The 22,770-nt window shown below is 54.7% G+C and overlaps 4 protein-coding genes across 4 annotated transcripts; 3 read left to right on the top strand and 1 right to left on the bottom strand.

Annotated features, from left to right (window-relative positions):
• Nucleotides 1-4,643: 4,643 nt before the first annotated feature.
• V2A60_000725 (uncharacterized protein) lies at nt 4,644-5,117 on the top strand (the record flags this gene model as incomplete). Its single annotated transcript, XM_083252092.1, has 1 exon — nt 4,644-5,117. One exon carries the CDS (start codon nt 4,644-4,646, stop codon nt 5,115-5,117), a length of 474 nt encoding a protein of 157 aa, XP_083108218.1.
• A 5,477-nt stretch (nt 5,118-10,594) lies between these two features.
• On the top strand, nt 10,595-13,567 carry V2A60_000724 (uncharacterized protein; the record flags this gene model as incomplete). The annotated part of the gene is made up of 1 exon (XM_083252091.1): nt 10,595-13,567. The coding sequence occupies one exon, from the start codon at nt 10,595-10,597 to the stop codon at nt 13,565-13,567; it is 2,973 nt and encodes a 990-aa protein (XP_083108217.1).
• An 887-nt stretch (nt 13,568-14,454) lies between these two features.
• Nucleotides 14,455-17,871, top strand: V2A60_000723 (Retinoic acid induced 16-like protein-domain-containing protein; the record flags this gene model as incomplete). The annotated part of the gene is made up of 3 exons (XM_083252090.1): nt 14,455-14,748; nt 14,859-15,799; nt 15,852-17,871. 3 exons carry the CDS (start codon nt 14,455-14,457, stop codon nt 17,869-17,871), a joined length of 3,255 nt encoding a protein of 1,084 aa, XP_083108216.1.
• A 1,671-nt stretch (nt 17,872-19,542) lies between these two features.
• On the bottom strand, nt 19,543-21,841 carry V2A60_000722 (uncharacterized protein; the record flags this gene model as incomplete). Its single annotated transcript, XM_083252089.1, has 2 exons — nt 19,543-21,585; nt 21,650-21,841. The coding sequence occupies 2 exons, from the start codon at nt 21,839-21,841 to the stop codon at nt 19,543-19,545; spliced, it is 2,235 nt and encodes a 744-aa protein (XP_083108215.1).
• Nucleotides 21,842-22,770: the final 929 nt, after the last annotated feature.

Below are 22,770 nucleotides of genomic sequence, written 5' to 3'. Positions count from 1 at the left end.
AGTTTTAGCTGCAGCTTTTGGTGGCTGTTGGTCGCTTGCTTCTCAACCAAGAAGAAAAAAGGAAGGAAAGAAAAAAAAAAAGGTTTTGGAAAAGTCTCAGACTCGTCAAGCACAAAAGGGCTATCTGGACTGGGGAGGGCGACCTGTCCTAATAATATAGGAAACCCGGCTTACAACCAGGCACAGAGCCGAGGACCAGGCTTCGCACCCCCGCGCGACGCCCCTGGCCATTGTGCCGCGATTGGGACGGAGAGCCGGGGAAACCTTTGGCAGGCATGAATAGAGATGCGGGGAAGGGGTTAGGTGAACAAAATTTTGCGTGGGCAAGGGGACGCCGGCTCTACCGCTAACCAGCTACCGTACCATGCGTACCAAGACCAGGCTTGACTTTGTTAGTTCGTTTTGGTGGCAAAGGAACGGCCAACGCCGTACGTTGTTAGTCCAAAAGCAAACTAGGGGCACCGGGGCAGCCTATGGGGCACGCATGTGATTGCGCCTCTGGAGCATTGACTTGAACCTTTTTTTCCGTCGTCCAAGGCGAATAATGAGGCAGCAACTCGCGTCAAGGTGGAGAGGAGCCCCAGCACCTTCAAACATTGGAGCTGGAAGAGTAATACAATGAGGGGCGCGCGCGGGGCGAGTCGCTTCTGGGGAAAAGCCAGTATTGGCGTCTGTATTGCGTACGTTGTCATTTTCTTTCATGTGATGGTGCGCGCAATGTGGTTACCAATAACAAGGGGGGCGAGGATCCGGCTCCATCAGCGAAAACCAATCTGGGGCGTTCTTGGCAAATGCCGCCTCCGTTCCCATGACGTGGGTGGTGCTCCAGTACTTGAAGCTTATAGGCTATTAAGTTGTCAGATGCAGGTTTTTAGCATGTGGTAGGTTGGAGACGAGAAGCTTGCCCAACCAAAGCACGTCGATGATCTAAGCGGAGTAATAGATTGATTGATACGTGGTCGTCCCCCTTGCCCCCCCCTTTTTGGCTCTGCATTATTATATTAATGGAGAGTCGGTAGCCCTCTTGAATTGATTGATTGGTTCATTGATTCTCGGGAGGCGGATGAATTTGTTCTTTCACGAGCCCGAACAATCGTACGTGAGTAACCAGTCGAACGGGCGAGCAAGTTTCCATCTCCGTCCAGAGCCAGTATTCATTTGATTTTGGGCGGAGGCGAAAACAATTCATGTAGATTTTATACACATTTCCTTCAAACAGGCCCTCAGAAGGCGGATAGTTTTCTCTTTCGCGACTTGATGTAGTTATATATAGGCTATGACTAGATGAGTGAACAAGTCCCCCTATGAATCTACAAAGCTACACTCATCTCCATTGTTCATATAAAGAAGGAAGATTATGACGAAAGTTATGCCTTTCTCTATTCTAGGTGTAAACCAATACGGAGGCTCGTCGCTTCTTATACGAGGCTGTGTAGTTATTATGCCGGGGCCGGGCAGCAGACTGGTCGAACGGACGAGTACGCCCCCTTTTTGGTCCGCAGGGCCGTAGTTCTCCTCTCACTTTTTTTTTGTTGAACGGAGAAGGAGTACAAAGTTGGGAAGCCAAGTCCCCTTCAGTCTACTTGAAGCGGGCAACAAATGTACCAACTGGCAGCAAACATGGCCGTGGCTGCTCGTAGAGTGCTGGAAACCGTGCAGGTTATAAAACTCGCAATCTGCCAAACGCCATGTGCAGACTTGTCATTCATTGAGGATTGTGGTTGTCGATAGCTCAGGTCAGATGAAGATCAATTCAGGATGACCTCGGCGGAATAACAGTGCCCAGCTTGCTGACCCTCTTACGCCGGGGGCACGGCATCGTTCATGTCAACCCCCCCAAGCAGCCACCTCAGTGTTGCATTTGTTCATTCCCACAAAAGATACTCACCAGTGTGCTTGTACTCTTGTTGCCAATTCAACTTGAGACAATTTCTTGTGAAAAACTCAATGTTATCTGCATTCAATGTTATCCCATAGCCACGTTCATCTCCCACCAGACACTCGGTCAGCCACTAGGTACGAGGCTGTGCGATGGCGAACCATCAACTTGCCTGCGTTCATATCCATAGAGAAAGACACTGGAATCATGATCAAGGCTGAAATAGCTACCGAGCAGCTCCAATACGGATATGCTTGCAGCGCCCCCACGCCAACCATGTAGTGCTACAGTCGCAGATACACTCGATCGAGACCAAATGGCTGCCTTGCAGCACTCATTTCTACGCAAACGTCCCTTTATTGGAACTCTGTTGATTTTGGAAAAGCCGCATAATGAGGGTACGAGGGTGGCGGGTGCGTCGTGCCTCACGTGCGGGGACAAACATTGAGTACTTCCCTCAGCCAGTCATCAACATTCCTCTCATCGCCTCGTTTTCAAATGTCAAAGCCTGCTATTCGCTCCTAGCTTCTATAACACGATATTCTCGGGGCGATCGCAAACTCTTCCCCATTGAGAAGAACCCATAGCGGGAACAAGAACGGGTTCCGCCGTCATTGAAACGAGGATATAAAACTCGTGCGCGTGGAACCACCACCACCACCCCCGCCTGGGGCAAAAGCCCGACTTTGCTAATACAGAACCTCAGTAATCTCCTGCCCGGAAATAGCTTGATTGAGAAAGATGTTTCCGTATCCAGGATTCAATTCGTCAATATCGTTTGAAACTGGAAATTATGTTTTTTTTTTGGTCAGAAGCGTGGCATTGCATAGTGTGACTACTTGGTCTCGCGCAAAACGTGGCTGCCTCGTCAACCGTGGCATGAATTTACCTACCCCAGAGATAGGCCAGAAGTAGAGCTTCTTCGGAAAGCAAAGTGTTTTTTTTTTGCTACTTTGATTCGTATTGTTCAGCTCGAGCTAGTGAACTCCGTTGTTTCTCCGTCCTTCAACCACTGACCAGGTCGTCTCTTCCATTCACTTCTGTCAGTTGCTTTCCTCTTTCAGCCACCTTGACCCATCTAAACAGAGGATTATTTGGATACTCAAGCCCTTTTTGCTTGACTGTGTCGCTTATTCTGTGCTCACACCCCTACATTTAGTGTCTTTGCCCACCTTTGTAACGCCGCTGTCACTCGCCGCTGTCACTCGCCGTTGGCCTCGAACGGAGCACTCCCGGATTCTTTGTCCTTGTACTCCCCAAAGACCTTGCTTTCATACATTTCCCGACGCTAATAATCACGATTTCGGTCAAGAAGGCGTTGCGCTTCCCGGCCAAAACAAACGTCAACGCATCTAGAACGTGTCGCATCACGACGCTCACGTTCTTGAATGCGAGCGCGAAGAGGGTCCCTCGCGTTCAGGTTTTCTTGGATTTCGACGAAATCATGCTCAATATCGGATTATTCAAGAGTGTCGGGCGGTATCATGGTTGAGCTCTTTGCCGATATGTTTGCAAGTAAGTCGCAACGTCGTCTACGTGGGGACTGATGAGCAGCCAGAAACGCTCTTCGGTAGGTATATAATCACACTGCCGGGCGCGCCAAGGAAAGCCTGGATGGCCCGAGACTGCTTTGACAGCTGCATTGTTACTTTTTTCGCATGCGACCTTTGTCTTTTCGGTCGGACTTACTTCTGGAGCTGTGCGAGTGTCAAAGTACTGACAGTCGCCGATCATTCCTGCATCTCATCTCTAATACGTCGGACGATGATTATGGCACTGAGGAGCTCCAAAGTTTTTTTCTTTTTCAAAGGTTGGATATGCGGTCTGTACCTTCAATGTTGCAAAATACAAATCGGGATGCAGGCAGGGAGCATTGTTTGGGCCAGAGACACCGACAGAGCGGGATCAGTCAGGTATCTTGTCTGGCTGTCTTCGCACCCGAGGGCGACACGTGAGCAGCAAACATGAAAATCAACAGGAGCAGAGATCTTGGCTTACTGTCTGGTCTCGTTTTTTTTTTTCTTTTTTTTTTTTTACTCGACCAGTCTAAACATCTGCAAGAGACAGACTAGAGTTTCAGCAACGGCGCAAAACCGAGCATCTGGAGCCAATAGTTGTCTGCCGAGCAAGCAGTATGAATCGTGTCCGTCTGTTTCAGGAAATTCGATGGCCCGATGCGTCAATCTATTGAATATGGATGATTCACGCGCAGTCGTGAGCTACTTTTCCTGTTGTCCATGTATGAAACTGCACCCTCAGGCCGAGTGATCGAATGATGAGATTCGATCCGTTACCCGTGAATTGCACCAGAGAGTTTCATTTGGGCGAGTCGCTCTTCGTTCAGCTACTCGCTCTGAGCACCACATGGTCCATCAGTGTGTCAACTCGATATTGGGTTGGTTGTCTTTGCAAAGTTTAGAGGCGTTTTTTGTATTTATACGACAATGCTGGCGATGCATTTGGACAGCCACAGGTGGGGGTTTGGACACGCCACTTGATACCTCACATCACGCCACCGACCAGACTTGACTCCTTCAACATCTCTCTTGAAGAAGCGCGCTCGCACGCTCCCAGTCTCGCTGTTCCAACACGGCAGAGCGGTTCGAATACGAAACAGCGGATCCCCCCCCCTTATTTCCCCCTTTTTGCGTCTTGCAGTGTTCTTGTAGCCGCTTGCTAGCAAACACCTGTCTTCGCGCGGCCCGCTACCGAGACTCACGCGGGAAGAGGTACAGCGACAGACGACACACGCACACACACAGAAATGTCCATTCCCAATCCCAAGACTGCCGGCGCCGCGGTCCGCACATTTCCGGTATTGCTGAAATGGGGCCTTTGCACACGGTCAGGCGTGCATGCGTACCCGATTGGCGGCTCCAAGGCTGCGCGGGAGGCGGCGGCAGGACGCGCTACTACTACTACTGCTGCTGCTGCTGCTGCCGCTCCTGCTGGTGCAGCCCTGAGCGACGAGGAGAAGCGCGCGTGTGTGCGGGCCAACGCGCCGACGCTGTACCACGATCTCGGCGTCGTGGCGTTTGACGGGTGCTCGTACCAGCAGGCGAAGCGGGTCGGCGACATCCTGGCCCGGACGGTGGCGGCGGCGGCGCGGACGAGCGCGGCAGGTTCCGGGGTGACGGTGCCGGAGGAGCGCGCGCTCGAGGCATACGAGGTGTTCCCGGCGCTGTGGAAGCTGGAGGAGGAAACATGGGGACATCGCGTGGGAGACGAGGACGTTTGAGCTTGGGGGGAGGGGAAAGAGGCTGAAGGAAGAGAGCACACGGGCGTTGTCGGAACAAGGGGAGGAAGATGGAGTCTTGTACAGATACTAGAAAGCTTTTTTTTTTGGCACACACTACACGCAACGGGAGAAACTGAATGTATTTAACACTTTGATCGTCTTTGGCGCCTGGCGGCTGGCATCAAGACATTTGAATCTCAAGACAGGAAAGCCGCAGCGTCGAGGGTGCTGTCGACGGAACGCCGACCATGTATGATGATGATTAGCAATGAGATCACGATCTGGGGGCAACTAATGTAGATTCATCGTCTGCAAAGGGACCATGCAGAGCAACCTTTTTGTTTATGGCTCAGGTTTTTGATTAAATAGCAACTCCTGCCGCCGAGTTGATGACGGTTTTGCTGAGCCGTCTTTTTTTTTTTAAATAAAATGGGACATTGTAACCGAAATTACGATCAATTTGGCTGATGGATCGCTGACAAGCTAAGAGCGTGGCTTTATTATACGAGCTTGTTTTCTTCTTCTTTTTTGCTTCTTTCCCTCAACAGCTGTGCTGTAGGGTAGGTGGCACCTTTTACAGCTGTGCCAAAGCCATCCAGTGGTAATAAGCTGTCCAATACGCCATCCAGCCACAACCCACACTTGAGACGCCCCCAAAAAGCTTAGCAGAGTGCTAAAAAAAGTCAACGGCCGGGGGCGCCTAGTGCGGGAATCTTGCAGCCACTCACTGGGAGCCGATTCACCAAAGAAAAAAAAAGGTCGAGGGAGTACGTTGAAGGCAGATGTGTGTGTGTGTGTGTGTGAATGTCTTTGCGAGGAGTCATCTTGTTTACTGTTGGCGAGAGATGCCTGCTCGGCGTCCTGAAGGGGGGCGGGGCAGTGAGCATCTTTTCGAATTTCAGTAACAAGAGCCTTTTTTTTTTTCGTCAGAAAAAGGCGGTGGGAAAAAGGGCATGCCCAAGTTGTTTGAAAAAAAAAAAAAAAAGCTCATGATGGTGTGTGACCACCCGGCTCCGTTTCGTCTGCAGAGATCGGCGTGGGTGCGGAGTGACGATGGTGGATGGTTGGTTAAGGGATATGGGGCAATTGGGATGGAAGCGGCGGCCGCACAATTGTTCTGTCAAAACGGAAAAAAAAAAGAAAAAAAAAAGAGTTCTAGTATCTAGCAGGGACATTTTTTGACATACTTTTTCATCAGCAAAACTTTGGCTACCGACAAAACAAAACGTGAATATTCACTAGTTGCCTGGTCGCTTGTCGGCTATCTCCAGTGGTTTGCTGCAAAACCTTAGGGGGGCGGGGGGGGGCGACCTGGGGTCCTGCAGCTAGAGATGCATGTTTCTCGCTCAGCCAGCAGCGACGGCGAAGGCTGCAGAAAAGGGTCATTCGCGCAGAAAAAAAAAGAAGAGAGAGTCAAATAAATAGATCTTCTCTCTCTCTCTCTCTCTCTCTCTTGGGGGGGCCGGTGAGCAATGTAAAGCAAGCTCTAATGTTGACGCGCGTCACCATGTCCAGCTCCCGAGACAAAACGGACAAAAAAAAGAATGGGAGAAGCCTAACTCGTCGAGCGAGAAAGCTTTTTTCTAATTGCGGGGTTCCCGGTCCCCTAAAAAGAACATGTAAGCTACCAGTACAGAGTATATGCAGCTTTTGAACTTGGCTTCAGGTTTTGGCTGCCAAGTTAGCAGGGAGAAAAACTCTAGTCACGACTGTGATGCTACCAGTACAAGCTCCCCCGCTCCGTTGCCATGTCTTGTCTATTATTAATACCCATTCGTGACATGTAAGTAAGTAGTAGAAAAAGAAGGGAAAAAGCAGTAAAAAAAAAAAAAAGAGACAGAGAGGATATAACTGGTAATAGCCGGCTAGCCTCGATTTACGTACAAGATCCGAGAAGGAGGGGGGGTCCGGTCGCCCGAGGTGAGCGAGAGCAACTTGGAGAGGCCACGCAATTGCCATTCATGCAAACGCCACTGCTCTGTAGGTACGTAGATATTTTGTACATGTATCCCAGTAAATACATGTGTATATTTTCACATGGATAGGCAGACGCGTGCGTTTTTGTTTCAAGAATTGGAAAGGCGCCGGTGAATTGTGGGCAGAGGGGATCCGTAAGTCAACCAGGCAGCGAAATTATGCAAATAGAAGAAGCAGTAAGAGGCAGTCCAAGGAGGTTAAAAAAGAAACCAATGAGAAAACAGATGTAAAAAAAAATCAGAGCATAGACCAAGACTTTTGGCAAGTCGCACAATCCGCAGCTACTGGTACAAACTCTTTATTGAACCAAGGTACCTCGTACAGCAGAGAATAAGCACGCGACCATCCATCCAGTGGTGTGGGCGGCAGGGCTTGGTGAGAGGTTCTGTGTTTTTTTCTTTGAACAAAAAACAAAAAGAAAACAGAAAAGAACAAAACAGGCAGGCCGCTCATGCGCCATGGACAAGTAACAAGTGTGCCGCTTTCAGCACCGACGTGGGCAAATCGTCTTGCTGATATTATCCGAGAGCCGATGTGACCGGGCATCATCTGAATCATGCACGGCCTACCGTCTTTTGTCGTTTATTAGATTGTTGAGCAGTTATTTATCGACACTTGGCCTTGTCGGACTCGTCCTAGTCGGGTGGGGGGTCCCCGGCGGGCATGTCATTCTATATAATAGAATGCCACATATAAGCAGGCGATGCTGCTGTTTGATATGAAAGCCGGTAATGTAGTAGCGGCAGTCCTCCTCCTCTTGCCCCCCACTCAACCGGCTGTGCATAGAAGAAGAAAAAAGAAAAAAAAAAGGGAATGCTGAATAGGTCTGATGAAGCAGACTTGGCAAGATCAAGGGACTTTTGTCTATAGTCAATATCTCTCTGGTTATTGAGCGACATGTCTCGTCTTCCGTGACATTGAAAGCCACCCCCGGCACAGCCGGAGTAGCTTATTTATGTCTGCGACGGGGAGTGAACAGACAGACTACGTCTGGGGAGCAGTGGAAAACAAAAACAAAAACAAAAACAAAAAAGACCAGGAGTTTTTATTTTTATTTTTTTTATTTTAAAAAGAATGGAGACACTCGATTCAACAAAATGAAGAGTGCAAATCACTGAAATGAATGGTGCATGCTGTTGTTGATCAACCCAAGTAACTTATATTACTGATGCTCTCTCTGCCCCCCCGCTTTGCGTGCAACTACATTTTGCCCGACCCAGCGGACGGGTGCCGGCGCCGGCGCGATATGACGCCTGTTCAAAGACCAAGGGCACGTGTAGAACTTGAGTGAAGGAAAGAAAAAGTAGAGGGCAATACGGATACAACACTGGCCAAAAAAGAAGGTGTGATTGTCGAGGACAAATCTGGTTCCCCAAGTATGCTCTGTTTCCCTGGCTGTTTCTGCTGTAATAAACAGGCCTGTATACAAGGTAAGTAGATGTCTGTAGTTGGTCGGTAACGCTCTGTACCTAATTTAGGTAGGTAGATGCCCTTATTCTTATCATGTCGAACGCTCAAAATCGCCCTACGCCACACGTTAGCTACAAGACATTGGCAAAGCCACAGGACAAGTGGCGGCGCGCACGCCCTTGCAAGCCTTGAAATTCTTCTTCTTTCGATTTTGTTTTCCTTTTTTTTAAAAAAAAGCCCCCCCCCCTACCAAATAAAATGAGTGAGTACCCTAGTATCCTCTTGGCCCTCGGTACATGTCGGCTGCGATCTGGCCCAGTGGGCACTGGGCAGAGATCCAATGGGGCCCCCCTCTCTGGTGGTTTATCACCAGTAGTGGTACTTTTAGGGGGGAGGGTCCCCTGCAAGTCAACTGTGTACACCCACTGAAGAGGGCGGTTCTCATAGGTACTTTTACAGCGATGCACCCTGTTTGCCTTGCTGAGTGCCTGGTAATTCGCCGCGGCGACAAGGCACAAATGAAGAGAGAGAGAGAGAGAGAGAGAGAGAGAGGTGTGATCCTTGTCAGGTGCCAAAATAATCAATTCTCGAATTGGCACACAAGCTTCGGCACCGTCCCCCTCTAAGTATCCCTTTGAACCAAAAAAAGAAAAAAAAAAGAAGGCTTGATTGCTTCTTTTATTAGTAGTTTGTTCGCGGGTATTCCATGGCATTTGGTGGCTTGGCTGTGCAACCGTATTTGTGACTGGCTCTTTTTTTTTTTTTTTTTTGTTATTGTTGTGAATGAATCGTATTATGAAAGACGATGCCAGGCATGGAAACGATCTGTGTCCGATTTCCTCTTGTTTTCTTTTACCCCTATTCTTTGACTGATTTATTTGAATGGTTTTCTCTTTTCCTCCTTTCTTTATTGCGTCGGCAACAAGTAGGAGAATAGGCTTCACTTATTACTCCCAGGTACTACGTACTACGTACCTAATCACCTCTGTCCCTTACCATGGAAGTAATCCGTAGGCAGTCGAGTCCTACCAGCACCTAGGTACTTACCTCTAACCAAGTGTACCCCAGCACCTGTCTACAGGGCTCGGTGCTCTTTCCCGCTGGCCAGCCACTAAGCAGCCCGCAATCTAGGTGCCCACTACCGAGGTACCTACCCTACCTCACCAGGGGCCTATACGATACCTGCTTACAGGGCCTGTAAAGTACTCAGAGTGCATACAGCCCACTGCACCTTACCTGTATCTAGGTTCCCGTCAATTACCCATTGCCATCAATGACTCCGAGAAACCCTGCCATATCGTGCAAAGAAGATGCAAACAGCTTGTAAATATAGCCATCACATAGGTACCAATAACCTCTCAATTAGTAGTCTTGAATCAGCCTTGAGCCAGCCCCATTCCTTTTTGCATGCAAAATTTCCACTGCCTCCCTGCCTGTCAAAACATTACTCCCTTCGTACTTAGCTCTCTGCATCATCGCCCCCATTCAACGTTAACCCCCCTCTAAATAAAAAAAAAAGCCTCTCTGCTACTGGCTGGCTCGCACCCTCGCCCAGCCCACCCAAAAAGCCCGCCCGTCCAAGCCGAAAATCTCACAACATCTCCTCTCTCCACATTGCCAGGGCCTTCTTTTTTCTTTCTTCACCACCACCACCACCACCCATCGCACCAACCCGTCGCACCTCGCACACACAAGACCAACACCCTTCGGCTGCAGCTGTCTCGACTCCTCTTGGTCGCCGCCTGCCTTGGCTACCGCCGCGACGGCGTGCCTGTGCGTTCAATTTTCGACTTGCATCTCTCCGTCAAAACTCGTCCAGCGCCACCAATCACAACTCGGGCCCCAAATTCATTTGCTCCCATCATCGAGCCACGAACGCATGCCGACCCGACTCTAAACCGACTTCGCCTTTTTGCCCACCAAGCCTCGGCCGCACAACATAGGCGCAACGTCCATCAGCCCTCCCTCCTTCGAACCCCTTCCCTTGACACCTTGGCCGCAGTCACTCCCTCGCCCTCCCCTGCTGTTTGGTCCAGACCTTCTTCCAAGGTCTCGGGACCGCGCAGAGAGTGGGAGCCCCAGCGCTTCGCATGCCTCGCGCCTCAGGCTCTGGCAAGCGACAGTCCGGCGGCGGTCATCGCGACTCCAAGCACGACAATGGCCCTGTAGCCTCCGGTAAACGGGGTTCCGCCAGAAAGAGCCAGTCCGCCCTCGCCGCGCCCTCGCCGAAGCCGCTCGAAAACGGTGCTGCCGTCTCCGCCACGCCCTCGCCGCTTCACAACGGCCACGCCAACGGCGCCGCCCCCTCGCCTGCCCATGTCGATGCCTCCGCCTCCTCCACCCGAGTTGCCGACGACAAGACCGCCCTCGACGCTGCCCGAAGACCTTCTCTAGGTACCGAATCCGAGTCTTCGTCCGATCTCTTGTTCCACAACGCTGCCACCCACGTTCCCAATGGAAGTGCCAACGGCGCTCCCCTTGATGGCGCCCACCACCGGCAGATTGACGTCAATACTCTCAAAAACACAGACGTCCATCGTGACCAAGGTATCCTCGACATGGCCTCCACTGTCCTCCGCGCGCTTCCCATGCAGGACACCCTCGCAATCCTCATCATACTCATGCACGTTCCGACCGTCTCCCTTCTGGTCATCTACGGCATCTTTGCCTGCATCACCTTTGTCCCCCCGGTCAGGACCAACTCTGGCATGAACCTCAACCTCGCCGAAATGTTTGACGGCAACTCCACCACCCCTTCGCTCGTCACTGTCGCTTGTATGGACTTCTTCTTTCTGCTCATATGGCTCTTTCTCTGGGCCCCCATCCAGGACGCCGTCCTCGACCTTGCCAAGCCCGTCATTGCCATCACCCTCGGCGGCGCCACCCGCAACGATCCCTCCTTTCGAGGTATCCGCACTGGCTTCACCTGGGTCTTTCTTTATCACATAATCCGCGGCACCCAATCCCAGTGGGGTCATCTCGTGCCCAACATGCCCGACGCCTGGAAAAAGGTCCTCTCCGAGGAGACTCCTATAGGCTACTATAGCAAGCTCTACGATAACTCGAGCCCCTATGCATGGATCAGAAGTGTCCTCGCCATACACATTTTAACCCAGAGCCTTGTCCGATTTATACGAGAATGGTATCTGCGCCGCGAGAAAGGCGGCCCCAACCCATCCAACCCATCCGAACCCGAGTTCACCAAGCAGCACGGCCCCCAGCTTGCGCTCCCCGACGCCACCAACGATGTCGGCGCAAACTCGAACGACCCCGATGCCGCGTTATCTACCCCAACCCTGCCTCCGCCGCTGCCGTCGCCGCCGCCGCCGCCGACGCCGACGCCGCAGCTATCCACCGCTAAAAAACGGAGGAAACAGAGCGCCCAGGTGCGCCTCAAGCAACCGCTCTGGGCTGCCCTCGCCAGCACGAAAATTGTCGTCGTCAAGGAATATGAGCTAACACACGCCCCTTCCGAATCGGCCGGGGCCAATGCCACCGATATTCACAACCTGGGAAATGCCACTTTTTACCGCCAGCCGAGGCAGATCTGGATCACGTATGTGGGGAGCGATGAGGTCTGCTTCAACACGAGCTACTTTGCCCATGCCGAATTCGATTCGTCTCTTGCCTCTTCCTCGGGACCGAGCCTGGATTCGCCTTCCCGCCCGCCTGGTATCGACACCAGCAAACCATTCTACGTCAAGGTGAACAATGCTCTCTGGCAGCCCACCCGCCTGCACGCCGTCAAGGAGCCCGACGACGAGGAGCCGAGCGAGGCGTCGTGCTGGACCGGCGACATTTACGGTCTACGCCCGGCATCCAAGTACGTCTGCGAGTTTGTCGACAGCCGCACCGACAAGGTCATCCTGACGGCCAATATTCGTACCATCAAGGAGGTGCTGCGATCCGGTGATGGCTCGTCGCCCCTGGTTTCCGACGGCCCGCAGTCGCTGCGCCCTGACTCGCCCGTGACCACGCTCAAGACGTCCATCGAAGCCGCGCAGGAGAAGCTCTCTCACGAAAAGACTCGCTTGAAGAACCTGCGCAAAGACTGCAAGATTCGCATCAATGCGCTCAAAAAGGAAAACGAAGCCACCGACAACCAGCTCGCCACGGCCGGAAGCAGCGACGAGAAACACCGGCAAAAGATTCGCCAGCAGGAGACTCAGCGCACTCAGGCAGAGCGTGAGACCGAGCAGCTCGCGGATGCCGTCAAACGCTACGATTCGTCCCCGGAACTGGCCGAAAACAAGAAAAAGGTTGAGCGCACCTTTGCGACCGAAAAGAAGACGTTTGAGGCCGCTCAAAAGGAGTTTCTCAAGCATCGCTCCGAGTTGGAAAGCGAGGTCAAGGCCAAGGAGGTGGAGCGATCGAATCTCAATACGCGCCGAAACAAGATTGCGACTCGCATCGCCAAGGTGGATAATGAGCTCGTCAACCTCACCGACGCCAACAGCCGAGGACTCAACGAGGCCGAGCGTCGCAAGCAGGAGCGCGATGCCCATCTCAGAAAGGTGGCCGACATGCGCCAAACCTACCAGGCTCGCATCGCCGAGTTCCGTGCCGAGAATGAAATTCGTGTGGAACAGGTCCTCAACTTGCAGGGCCAGCTTGAAGCTCTGGCGCCCGCGATGCTGACCGGGAACGGCGTCATGATGGAGGGCCTCGACGCTGGCATCACGCCGTTTCCACCTCGGCAGTCGGCTCCGTGGAACCCGCATGCTGGGCCGACCGGTCTTTCTGGTGGTCTATGGCCTGGCACGTCGGCTGACATGCAGGCGGCCCTGTGCGGCCCTGCTCTTCCCCCCTCGACAATGGGGTGGCAGGGTCCTTTGATGACGACGGCCAACGACAACGCCACGGCGCGGATGCGCAGCTCTAGCATGCTGAGCGACGTCAGCGGCTTTACCGGCTCCAGCGAAGGCAGCCCGCAGACGTCGCCCTACTTTCCGTACCAGCAGCCCATTGGACCGATTGGCAAACCGGGCCAAGGCCACCGAGGCATGGGTGGCAACAGAAGCAATGGAAGCAGCGGTAGCGGTGGAGACGGCAGCCCGATCTGACTCTTGCGGTTATGCCCTGGTCTGAGGGAGGAGGACGCAGCGTTTACAGCGGTATGCAGTTGGAATAACAGCAGTTAGGTGTAGTCTTAACATGGTGATTTCCGAACAAGTTGCTCCAATCTTTGCTTGTGTCAAGGTTAACATGAAGATGAACGTGAGCATGACTGGATGCATGACTGGATGTGAATGTAAGCCATGGCCATTTTGCATGAGAAGAGATATTAAATAATGTCGGAGCAGGGATATTGGAATCGCAATGTAACAGAATATTGTGCGAGTGCAATAAGTATTAATTGAGAGGCGTACTCCGTACCAGTACATAGTTGGAGATTACTGCTCCACCACCCCGGCGACGTACCTGCATAGACCATAATAATACATCATAATTGACCAAAAAGCTAGGGCCAGCCAACTACCTAGGTAGGCTGCAGGCACCTCTTCAACACCATCATCCCCTGCTATTTTCCCCAAGTCATTCATGTCAAAACAACGTCGGTGCCGTACGAACCAGGCATAAGCAAGCCAAGCAGGCTAATTTGCTTCAACTCGTTGTCTACCTCGCATTACGACGACCGCTAACCGCCTCTCCCCTCCTCTCCCCTCCCCTCCTCAGACGAAATCTGCCGACGCCAAACGCCTGGACGTCCCCCCAAAACGAGAAACCCCCCCAGGAACCCGACACATACCTGCGACACCAGACGGAAACCGACCACACAGAACCAAGAGAGCCTTTGCCCTCCTCGGCTGGATTGAGCGCCCTTAAGCGATGACGTGACAGCAGCTATGGACTTTGTAAGTTTTGTTTTACTTTTTTGATTTTTTTTTGGTCACTTTTCGTCTGTTGTTTGTGTTACTCTGGCCTACCTGAAGAGTGAACGGGAAGAAACATGGCCGAAAAACGAGATTGGACGACTACACGCCAGAAGCCGAACCCCCCGCACGCGACGGAGACCCGAAAGTTGGAGCATACGTGGTACGCTCCGGAGGATGTGGTGACGGGCGCGGGAGATAGCAGAGGGAATATACTATTGAGAGACTGGCCAGCTTTGCTAACGAACTGGCGTGTTGGAAAGTGGTCGCGACTGTTAAGCCCCTTGTCGGCTGGGTCGTCTCGACAGGACCAGGCAAAGGATCCTGCCAAACGACTCCATCGCTTCGAAAAAGAATACGGAACTCTACTGGTACGTTATTTCTTTTTCCCTTTGTGTGGCTTTCCTTATACATTTGCAAACTGCTGTCGTGGCTGCATGCTAACCAACGCTCTCTTCCACCTCTCCCCCTCCGCGCGCAGGCCACATGGCGAAGCTCACCCAATCTCGTGCGCGACAGCGACGCGGCCGAGACGCTCGAGATTCGGCTCCAGGAGCTGACCAACATACTCAGTGACGAGTCGCGGCGGCCGCTGCCGCACCCGTGCATCCAGTACGCCTCGATGCGGCAGATCTACGTCCCCATTGGCAAGATCGCGACGACGTCGTACAACGAGTGGATCATCAAAGAGGCGGTCCTCTTCTTCGCCACGCTCATCGAGAGCGAGGAGGAGGCCTTTGTCGAGAACCCGGCCTTCTCGGCGAGCCTGACCAACCTGCTCGTGCGCATCACGGGCGTCAACAGCGTCCGGCTCGGGCTCGACACCGAGTCGCGCGTCGTCGAGCTCGCCTTCAACATCACCACCAAGATCCGGCTCGACCCGGACATCCTGCCCGCCTGGTTCAAGGCCGGCCAGGCGGCCGCGCAGTTTGCCAGCGAGCGCGGCCAGGACGTGCAGGACCGCTTCGCCGGCCGCTCCCAGCGCGCCGACTTTCCGCTCTTCTACATCCTCATGGACTACATCCACCACGAGGGCAAGGTCGGCGACTTTGCCCGCACCGGCCTGCTCTACATCATCGAGGCCGCCTCCAACTCGGCCGCGCTGGAGCAGTGGATCGTCGAGAGCGACCTGTCCACCCTCATGGCCACGGGCCTCGGCGCCCTCTACAGCCAGCTGAGCCGCAAGCTCGTCATCGACCACCTCCCCCACGACCTGCCCCCAATCCTCGCCCTCTCCGACTACGAGCACCCGACGTCAAACTACGAGATTGTGAGCTCGTGCGCGCCCGAGTTCCGCTCCCACCTCGAGACGTTCCTGTCGCATCTCCTGTTCTGGCAGGACGTCCTCAACCACTGTCGGTCGGTGGAGGTGAAGTCCACGCTGCTCGAGCATTTCCAAGTCATTTTCTTGCAACAATTATTGTACGTGCATCGCCAGATGCCGTCAAGGCCACCACTTGCTGACCAAAGACAGATACCCCTCGCTTCTTGAATCCTCGGATATCGACGGTGGCTCCTCCGTTGCTGTGCTGACGTACCTGCGCCGCATCCTCGAGTCGCTTGATCACCCCGACATGATCAATCTCATCCTACACTACCTCCTGGCTCTTCCCGACGGCAGCGGGTCGACCACCGCCACACCTCGGGTGCCCAAGATCAGCGCCGCGCGTCGGCGCAAGTCGATGGATCTAGCCACCATGATGGCCTCCAAGACGGACTTGACGGTGACGCCGATCCTCTTCAACCTCGTCGATCTCATCCTCGCGTGTCTGCGGTCCTGCAATCAGCAGACCATCCATGTCACACTGCAGCTGGTGTCGGCGATTCTGAAGAGGCACCATCGCTACGCCATCATCACCCTTCTCAAGACCGAGGTGCTTCCCAGCCGCACGGTGAACCGCACCGTCGGCGCGCACGAGCAGGAGATTGAGTACCTCATGGAGCTGGCCAGCTCCATTGGCGGCTACGGCAACTTTGACGACACCTATGAGAACATACTGCGCGATACCATGGTGCGGCTCGAGAGCCACCCATGCTCTCTGAAGCTTGTCGCACCCAAGGTGTCGACGAATAACCACCGGCTGCCGGCCATACCGGACAGTCTGCCCGGCGCGCCACGCGACGTCCGCGAGCACACGCTGCGCATGGATGACCCCTTACTGAATTCCATTCTGGATCTGCTAGATGGTTTCTTTCTGAATCCCGTCGAGACGAACCTGTCCGTCACGGAGACGATTGTGGATCTGGCTGTATGCGGCTACATGAGCATCGAAGGCTGGCTGGCACGTAGCCCCTCCACATACGACTACGGCGACGACGACGACGAAGATGACGGCAATACGACCACTGGCTTCACGTCCGCCACGGCAAGCGAAGCTGGGGCCCAGCGTGAAGCTTCAGCAGAGTCTGCCGCGCAAGACGGGCTTGACTCTGCCGACTCGTCGGAGGAGGCCAAGCTCCTCAAGGCCATGGACCGATGCCGACAGCGCCCGGTCTGGAGCAGCGAGTCCCTGCCGCGCATCCTCAGCATGCTCAAGAGGTTGTGCGACCAGGTCAACAACTACAAGGCAAGCATCCCACGCTTCAACGAGCTGCTGCAGCAGCGACGCGATGCGTTCCACACGGCCGACTCTATCCTGGACAATCCCGCGCCGCCACCGCCGCCCCCACCTCCACTACAACCGCCCGCTTTGGCGGCCCATCCTACTCACAAAGGCTCGCCCGCGCCGGCGACGCCCGATCGTACTGGCAACCTGGATGAGATGATTCGCACTGGCTCGCCGTCCAAGCCCTCTGCGCTCGAAGGGCTCGCACAGCGTTTGCTATCAGAGCTGGGCACGCCGAGCAGGTCGTCCAGTCCTCGCGCGGTCAAGAGGGAGCACCAAGGCCGGGGCACGCCGTCGTCGGGCGCTAGTACACCCGGCGGTCCCGTCCCCGGCGACCCGCTGGTCGTTCCGCGCGCCGCCACCGCCGCCGCACGCGCGCCGCTGCCCAAAGACTACCCATCTCCGTACGCACCGAGCGGGCACGTGCTCGACCGCAGCATCTCGCCGAGCAACGGTGGTATAGGCGCGCGTTCCCCGCTCGCCGACCGCGAGGGCATCAGCGCCAGCCAGACGGCCGAGTACGCGGCCATGGACCAGAGCATCCTGGCCAAGCGCGTCGGCCTGCCGCCGGAGCCCTCGGTCAAGCCGATTCCTCTGGACCTGACGTATCGCCCGCCGCCCGACTCGACCTCGGATGATGACGAGGACGACGAGGACGACCGGGGCCGCCACTTTGGAGAGCATGATGACGACGAGGACGACGACGGTGAAGCGGCCATTGCGCCGGACGACTTTGAGACGGGCAGCGTGATTGACGATGGATCCAATGCCCACGTCTCGGTGTCGCACGTCTTGACCAACGTCATCATCTTTCAGAGCTTCCTGATGGAGCTGGCGAGCCTGATGCAGGTCCGCGCGGGCCTCTTTGACGAGGTGCGATTCGTGTAGTAGGACCGGGGAAAAGAAAACAGGGACAAGACAAAAACTAGAAAACTGTCGGGGGCAAAGTGAGTGACGGGGGTCGAAAATTTGCTTTTTTTTTCTTTTCCTTTTCTTGGCACATAGACGGGTTACGTTTTTTCTTGGCATGGTGAAAACGGTTAGATTAGGGAGAGGAAAGGGGGAAAGTGGTGAACATGGCATTGCTGACATCTATATACTATACCTCTGTCGTCGTCCATTTCGTTTTTTGACACTCTATACAACTGTTGATAATGACTGATTCATTTTCCATTCTTGTAATTTTTTCCTGACTCCGATCGTTCAACTTTTTGGTTTTCTAGAATCAGCAGAAGGAAAAAAGACCAAAGAAAAAAAACCCCTGCCAACGAAACTTTTCGAGGGCGTGTCCGAGTGTGAATCAAAAACGTTCATCATACAACTACCTTTTCTTGCCCTCCTCCTCGAACAACCAAGGGGTCTTTGCTTCACAAATGTGTAAAGACATTTTAAAAAAAAGGAACGCTAAAGAAGGAAAGAAATAAAAGGTCTTTGAATTTCGATGGGAAGAGTGTACTTAGTAATTGGGTTTTAATGCCGACCGAATCTACCACCACAAGGCGTCGGCCAGCGAGCCTTGTCGGAGCACGCCCCCGCGCGCAACGGCAAGCTGAAAACAAAGACTACATGGGTAACTAGATGGTACGTGTTCAACTCCATCCCCCTGCAAGTGACTGACTGAATAACCTGGCCCACGGTCGTGGTCTCACCGGCTAATAATAGTTCACGCGGCGCGGCGCAGCAGCAAGAAAACCGCTACTGTGCTCGTCTCGCCCGCCTTCCCCCAGCGCCACTGAGAGATTCGACGAGCGGGCACCACATGCTCGCCTTCGGTCAGCCTGGATACCGGCGCCGTGGCGAGTCGCGGTCGTGCTGCACTACTACTACTCCGCCCCGAGCCCGTCACTGCTGGTGGTGATGCCCACTGCGCTTCCCGTGAGCCACCTGCGGCTCCTCTGCGGCCTCGAGAGCCTGGGCTCGCTCTGGGTGCCCGCCGGGCGAGGCGGCATCACCACCACCAGCACTCGGTGCCTACCTGCATGAGAGGAGCCGCCGCTATCGGCTGCAGAAATACGAGAGCAGAGTGCTGGGGCGGATCAGCGCCGCTGTGTGGGCACGGGATCACAGCGCGGCGGGCGGGCGGGTGACAACAACAATAGCGGTGCCGTTTGACCTATGTCGGTTGCCGGTCCGGGGGGAGGAGCGAAGCAGCGTTGCTCCAGAGCGCCGAGACACGCCGGCAGTGGAACTGGATCAAGCCCGAGAGCCCCTACCGGCGCGAAGGCGCGTGGACGGACGACCTGTCGGGGCTGTTAGCCGGGGCGGAGATGTCGGCCGGCGGGAACCTGAAGCTCCTGCTACGGACTTTCCTCGGCGACGATTATCGAGCACATGGTTGACTTCCAGCGTTTCGCTGGATGCCGTCACAGTCACAGATAAAGATGCGTGAGTTGGCAAGAGGCCAGGACCAAGAGAAGGTAAGAGTTACAACTTTGGCTTGTGCTTTCCTTTCATCTCCCCTATTTTCCTCCCTTCCAACTCGAGAATAACATAAAAACGACAGAAAGGGGGGGAGGGGGACGGACAGGGGAGAAGAAAAGAAAAAAAAGGCAGAACATACTAGTAATCTTCCAGTTCTTCTGCCTGCTCAAGCAGAGGACAGTGTATCGTGTCGTGCGACACATGGCAGCGGGAGCAGATGGCGACCAAGCACTGGGGGCAGTTAAACTCAAACTCGGACGGCGGCTCTGCGCCGTCCGGAAGCGCCGCCCTGACGCGGTAGACCTGCTCGCAGCCGCTCGTCGGACAGTAGCGGTACTGGTCCGAGTTGGCGCTGAGAAAGGTTGTGAACATGCGCTCAAAGACGCGCTCGAGCGCCGACGACGACAGTCTCTCCTGCATGGCGGGCAGGGTCAGTATCTGCTTGCAGCGGCCGCCGTCGCCGTAGCAGCGGACGGCGGGCGTGCGGGCAGGGGTGCCGGCGCACGAGAGACACATGGCCTCGAAGCAGGCGCCGCAGTAGATGTGGCGGCAGTGCGTCTGGATGGGGCAATACTCGGGCTTGAAGCCGCAAAGGGTGCACTCGTTCTGCAACGGACCCCCGCTCGCGCCCTCCTGCTGAGGCGCCACCGCCGCCGCCGCGTCGGCCCTGTGACGGCTGTTCCAGTGCGTCTGCGCGACCTGCAGGTCCCTCTCGCTGCCGCTGATGACGAGTCGTCGCGGCTGCAACGCCACGTCGAGCGCGACCTTGTCCCAGCCGACAGTGTCGCGGATGTAGCGGTACCCGCCGGCGAGCAGCCAGGGGAGCGCGCCGGCCTCGGCCGGGTCTAGGCCGATGGAGAACTCGCAGCGCGGGTCGAGGCTGCACAGCTTGGCAATCTCGTAGCGCGCAGCGCCGAAGCTCTCGCGGGGGCCCAGCATGCGCAGCGTGCGCTGCCGACGGTCGCACAGCACCAGGACGCCGAGCTGCTTCTCGAGGAGGCGCATCCTGTTGTAGCCCCAGCCGTTGGTCGCGAACGAGGCCGACCACAGCGTGCCGCCGTCCTCCTTTAGCAGCTCGCCCGCCACAATGCTCTCAAAGGCGGCGTAGGCGGCGACGACGTTGTCGTGGACCTGGCCCTCAAACCTGATCTTCCGAAAGCGGTTGTGCGGCCTGGATATGATGGTGGACACGAAAAAGTCCTTCTTCCACGCGGCGTAAAGGGCGTCAAGGTCCTGCGCCGCGGCCGCGTAGACGTGGTCGGGTATCCTGGTCCGAACGGTGGAGAGCTGCTGTACGGTAAGCATGCCGTTGCTGTCAAAGGGCAGCCTCGACCCTTTGAGCTCCCGGACGGCGTCTGCTGCGTGTCGCGAGTCCACGAAGCGAACCGTCAGCTTGTAGCGCCGACTCTGGCTGTCGCTCGACGTGGTGGCGGCCGCGTCCAGCGGCCCGAAATGTAGCAGCCTTTTTATAATTTCATCAATCGCATTCTCCAAAGAACAATCATAGGTGGCCGGCCCCCTCTTAATGACGACTTGAGGGTCGGTCATGCCCAACACGGCCTCAAAGTCTCTTTCCGTTGCAAGCTCAGGCACACGGCTAATCTGGACTGTCCACTTGGATGCATCGTCTTCTTCTTCACTGGGTTCCGGTCTGCGAGACAAGACCCTGCAATGGAAGATGACGGATCGGCCGTGGAAAAACTCATCGTGAACCATCCAAGCGGTGGATTCATCCGCAAAGGTGAGCGTAAAGGTCCTGGTCGGTTTGTGCCACGAGCAGCACACCTTGTTCCTGCTTATTTCATTGAACCTGGCTGCCCGGTGCTGGCGAGGGATCACACACTCCGCTCTCAATTTGCATGTAGGATCACTGTCTATAACCTTGACGAGTTCCTGGGCAGAATTGGGGTCATTCATGGTAACATCTACCTCGAATTGCCTGTTGCGGACGCTGCTCCTGCTACTGGGCAGTACGTAGATGTCTGACTCGGGAATCTGGGTGGAGAGTTGGCGATCAAGATATGCTGATATGCTAGACGCCTGTGAGACTCTGGGTAGATTATATATGCGGGCGGCCGAGCTATCCCAAGGCATGGCAACGCTTGCAATTGTTGCTCCGGCGCCAAAGGTGACGAAGACGCCTTTTAGATGGCGAACCCAGGACTCTTCTGGAATGATGAGCTGCACAGTAGGTTAGCATGACGGTGATTGATACTGCTGTGATGTCAGTTTCGCTGCTGGGTACCTCGTCTTGGGCGATGTGCTTCTCTTCTCTGCTTCGGAACTGAACAGCCTGATGTTCGGGAAACAAGAGCCCTTTCAGACCATCGGTGAGTTCCGAGTGAAGAAAGCGGCAGTTAGCTCCAAACGAGCAGCGGCCGTCCCCTCGTTTGAAATTTCCGCATTCTGCGGGATGAAGAGGGAATCGAGGATCCATAGTGAATGTCGATGTAGTATGCAGATTTTGTCTATATCCGGGTCGATCGGAGGACCGGAGGAGGACTGCAGGTGGTGGCCATTGTCTTATATAGCACGGCGGGATGCTCGCGCGTCACAGACCAGTCGAACAAAGCAGGGCGTTTTTCTGGGGCGCGGAACGGTGGTCGGCGACGAATCAATGGCTCGTGTACGAGCATGTCAAAGGAAGCCCTGCAGGGCGGGCCGAAGAGATGCGAAGGGACAGGCGAGCCTTCGGTGAGGCCATGTGAAACGCTTGGGCATTTTTGGTGCAACAGGGACGCAAGGCTTGGTGCCTGCGGCCAAGGTGCGGCATGGGCACCATGTCACGACAGAGTCCTGGATAGTTTAGCTGTGAGACGCTGCGTAGCACACGAGTGATACATGAGGACTACGGGCGGCAAGCTGATCGAGTTGAATCGGGGCGCCGCGGGGGGGGAATGAGGCGTAGGATGCTAGATTGTTGTCGGCGTTTGGTGCGTGGGTGATGGACGAGATGGTGTTGTGGCGCCAGTGCAAAGGGTTTCACGGTAGAGCAGGCGAAGAAGGATTGCGCATGTTGAGACGCGTGCGCAGGCAAAAGAAGTGAAAAATAGACGGCATAAACGATGCAATGTGACGGTCATGTTTGGAACGACGGTTTTGAGGGACGTTGAAGGAGGACAGGCTGATGTGTACGTGTGTGTGTGGTGGACAGGAGGCGTTGTGACTGCTGAATTAGGGCAGAAATGAGGCCAGCTGTAACTGACGGTGATGCAGACGACGATTTTTGTGTGATTTTATGTACTCCTTGATGAGTGAGTCGATTGACGAACGATATTTTTCGTTTGTTTATTTTGAACAAAAAAAAAACCCCCCCATAAATCGTAATGTAGTTGCGCTTATGCCGTGTGCGGTTCTCGAAGGCGC

Source organism: Cordyceps javanica, chromosome 1 (genome assembly GCF_051103115.1).
Source record: "Cordyceps javanica chromosome 1, complete sequence".
Taxonomy (NCBI): domain Eukaryota; kingdom Fungi; phylum Ascomycota; class Sordariomycetes; order Hypocreales; family Cordycipitaceae; genus Cordyceps; species Cordyceps javanica.
Note: the sequence above shows the minus strand (reverse complement) of the source record. Positions and strands in the feature narration are given on the sequence as shown.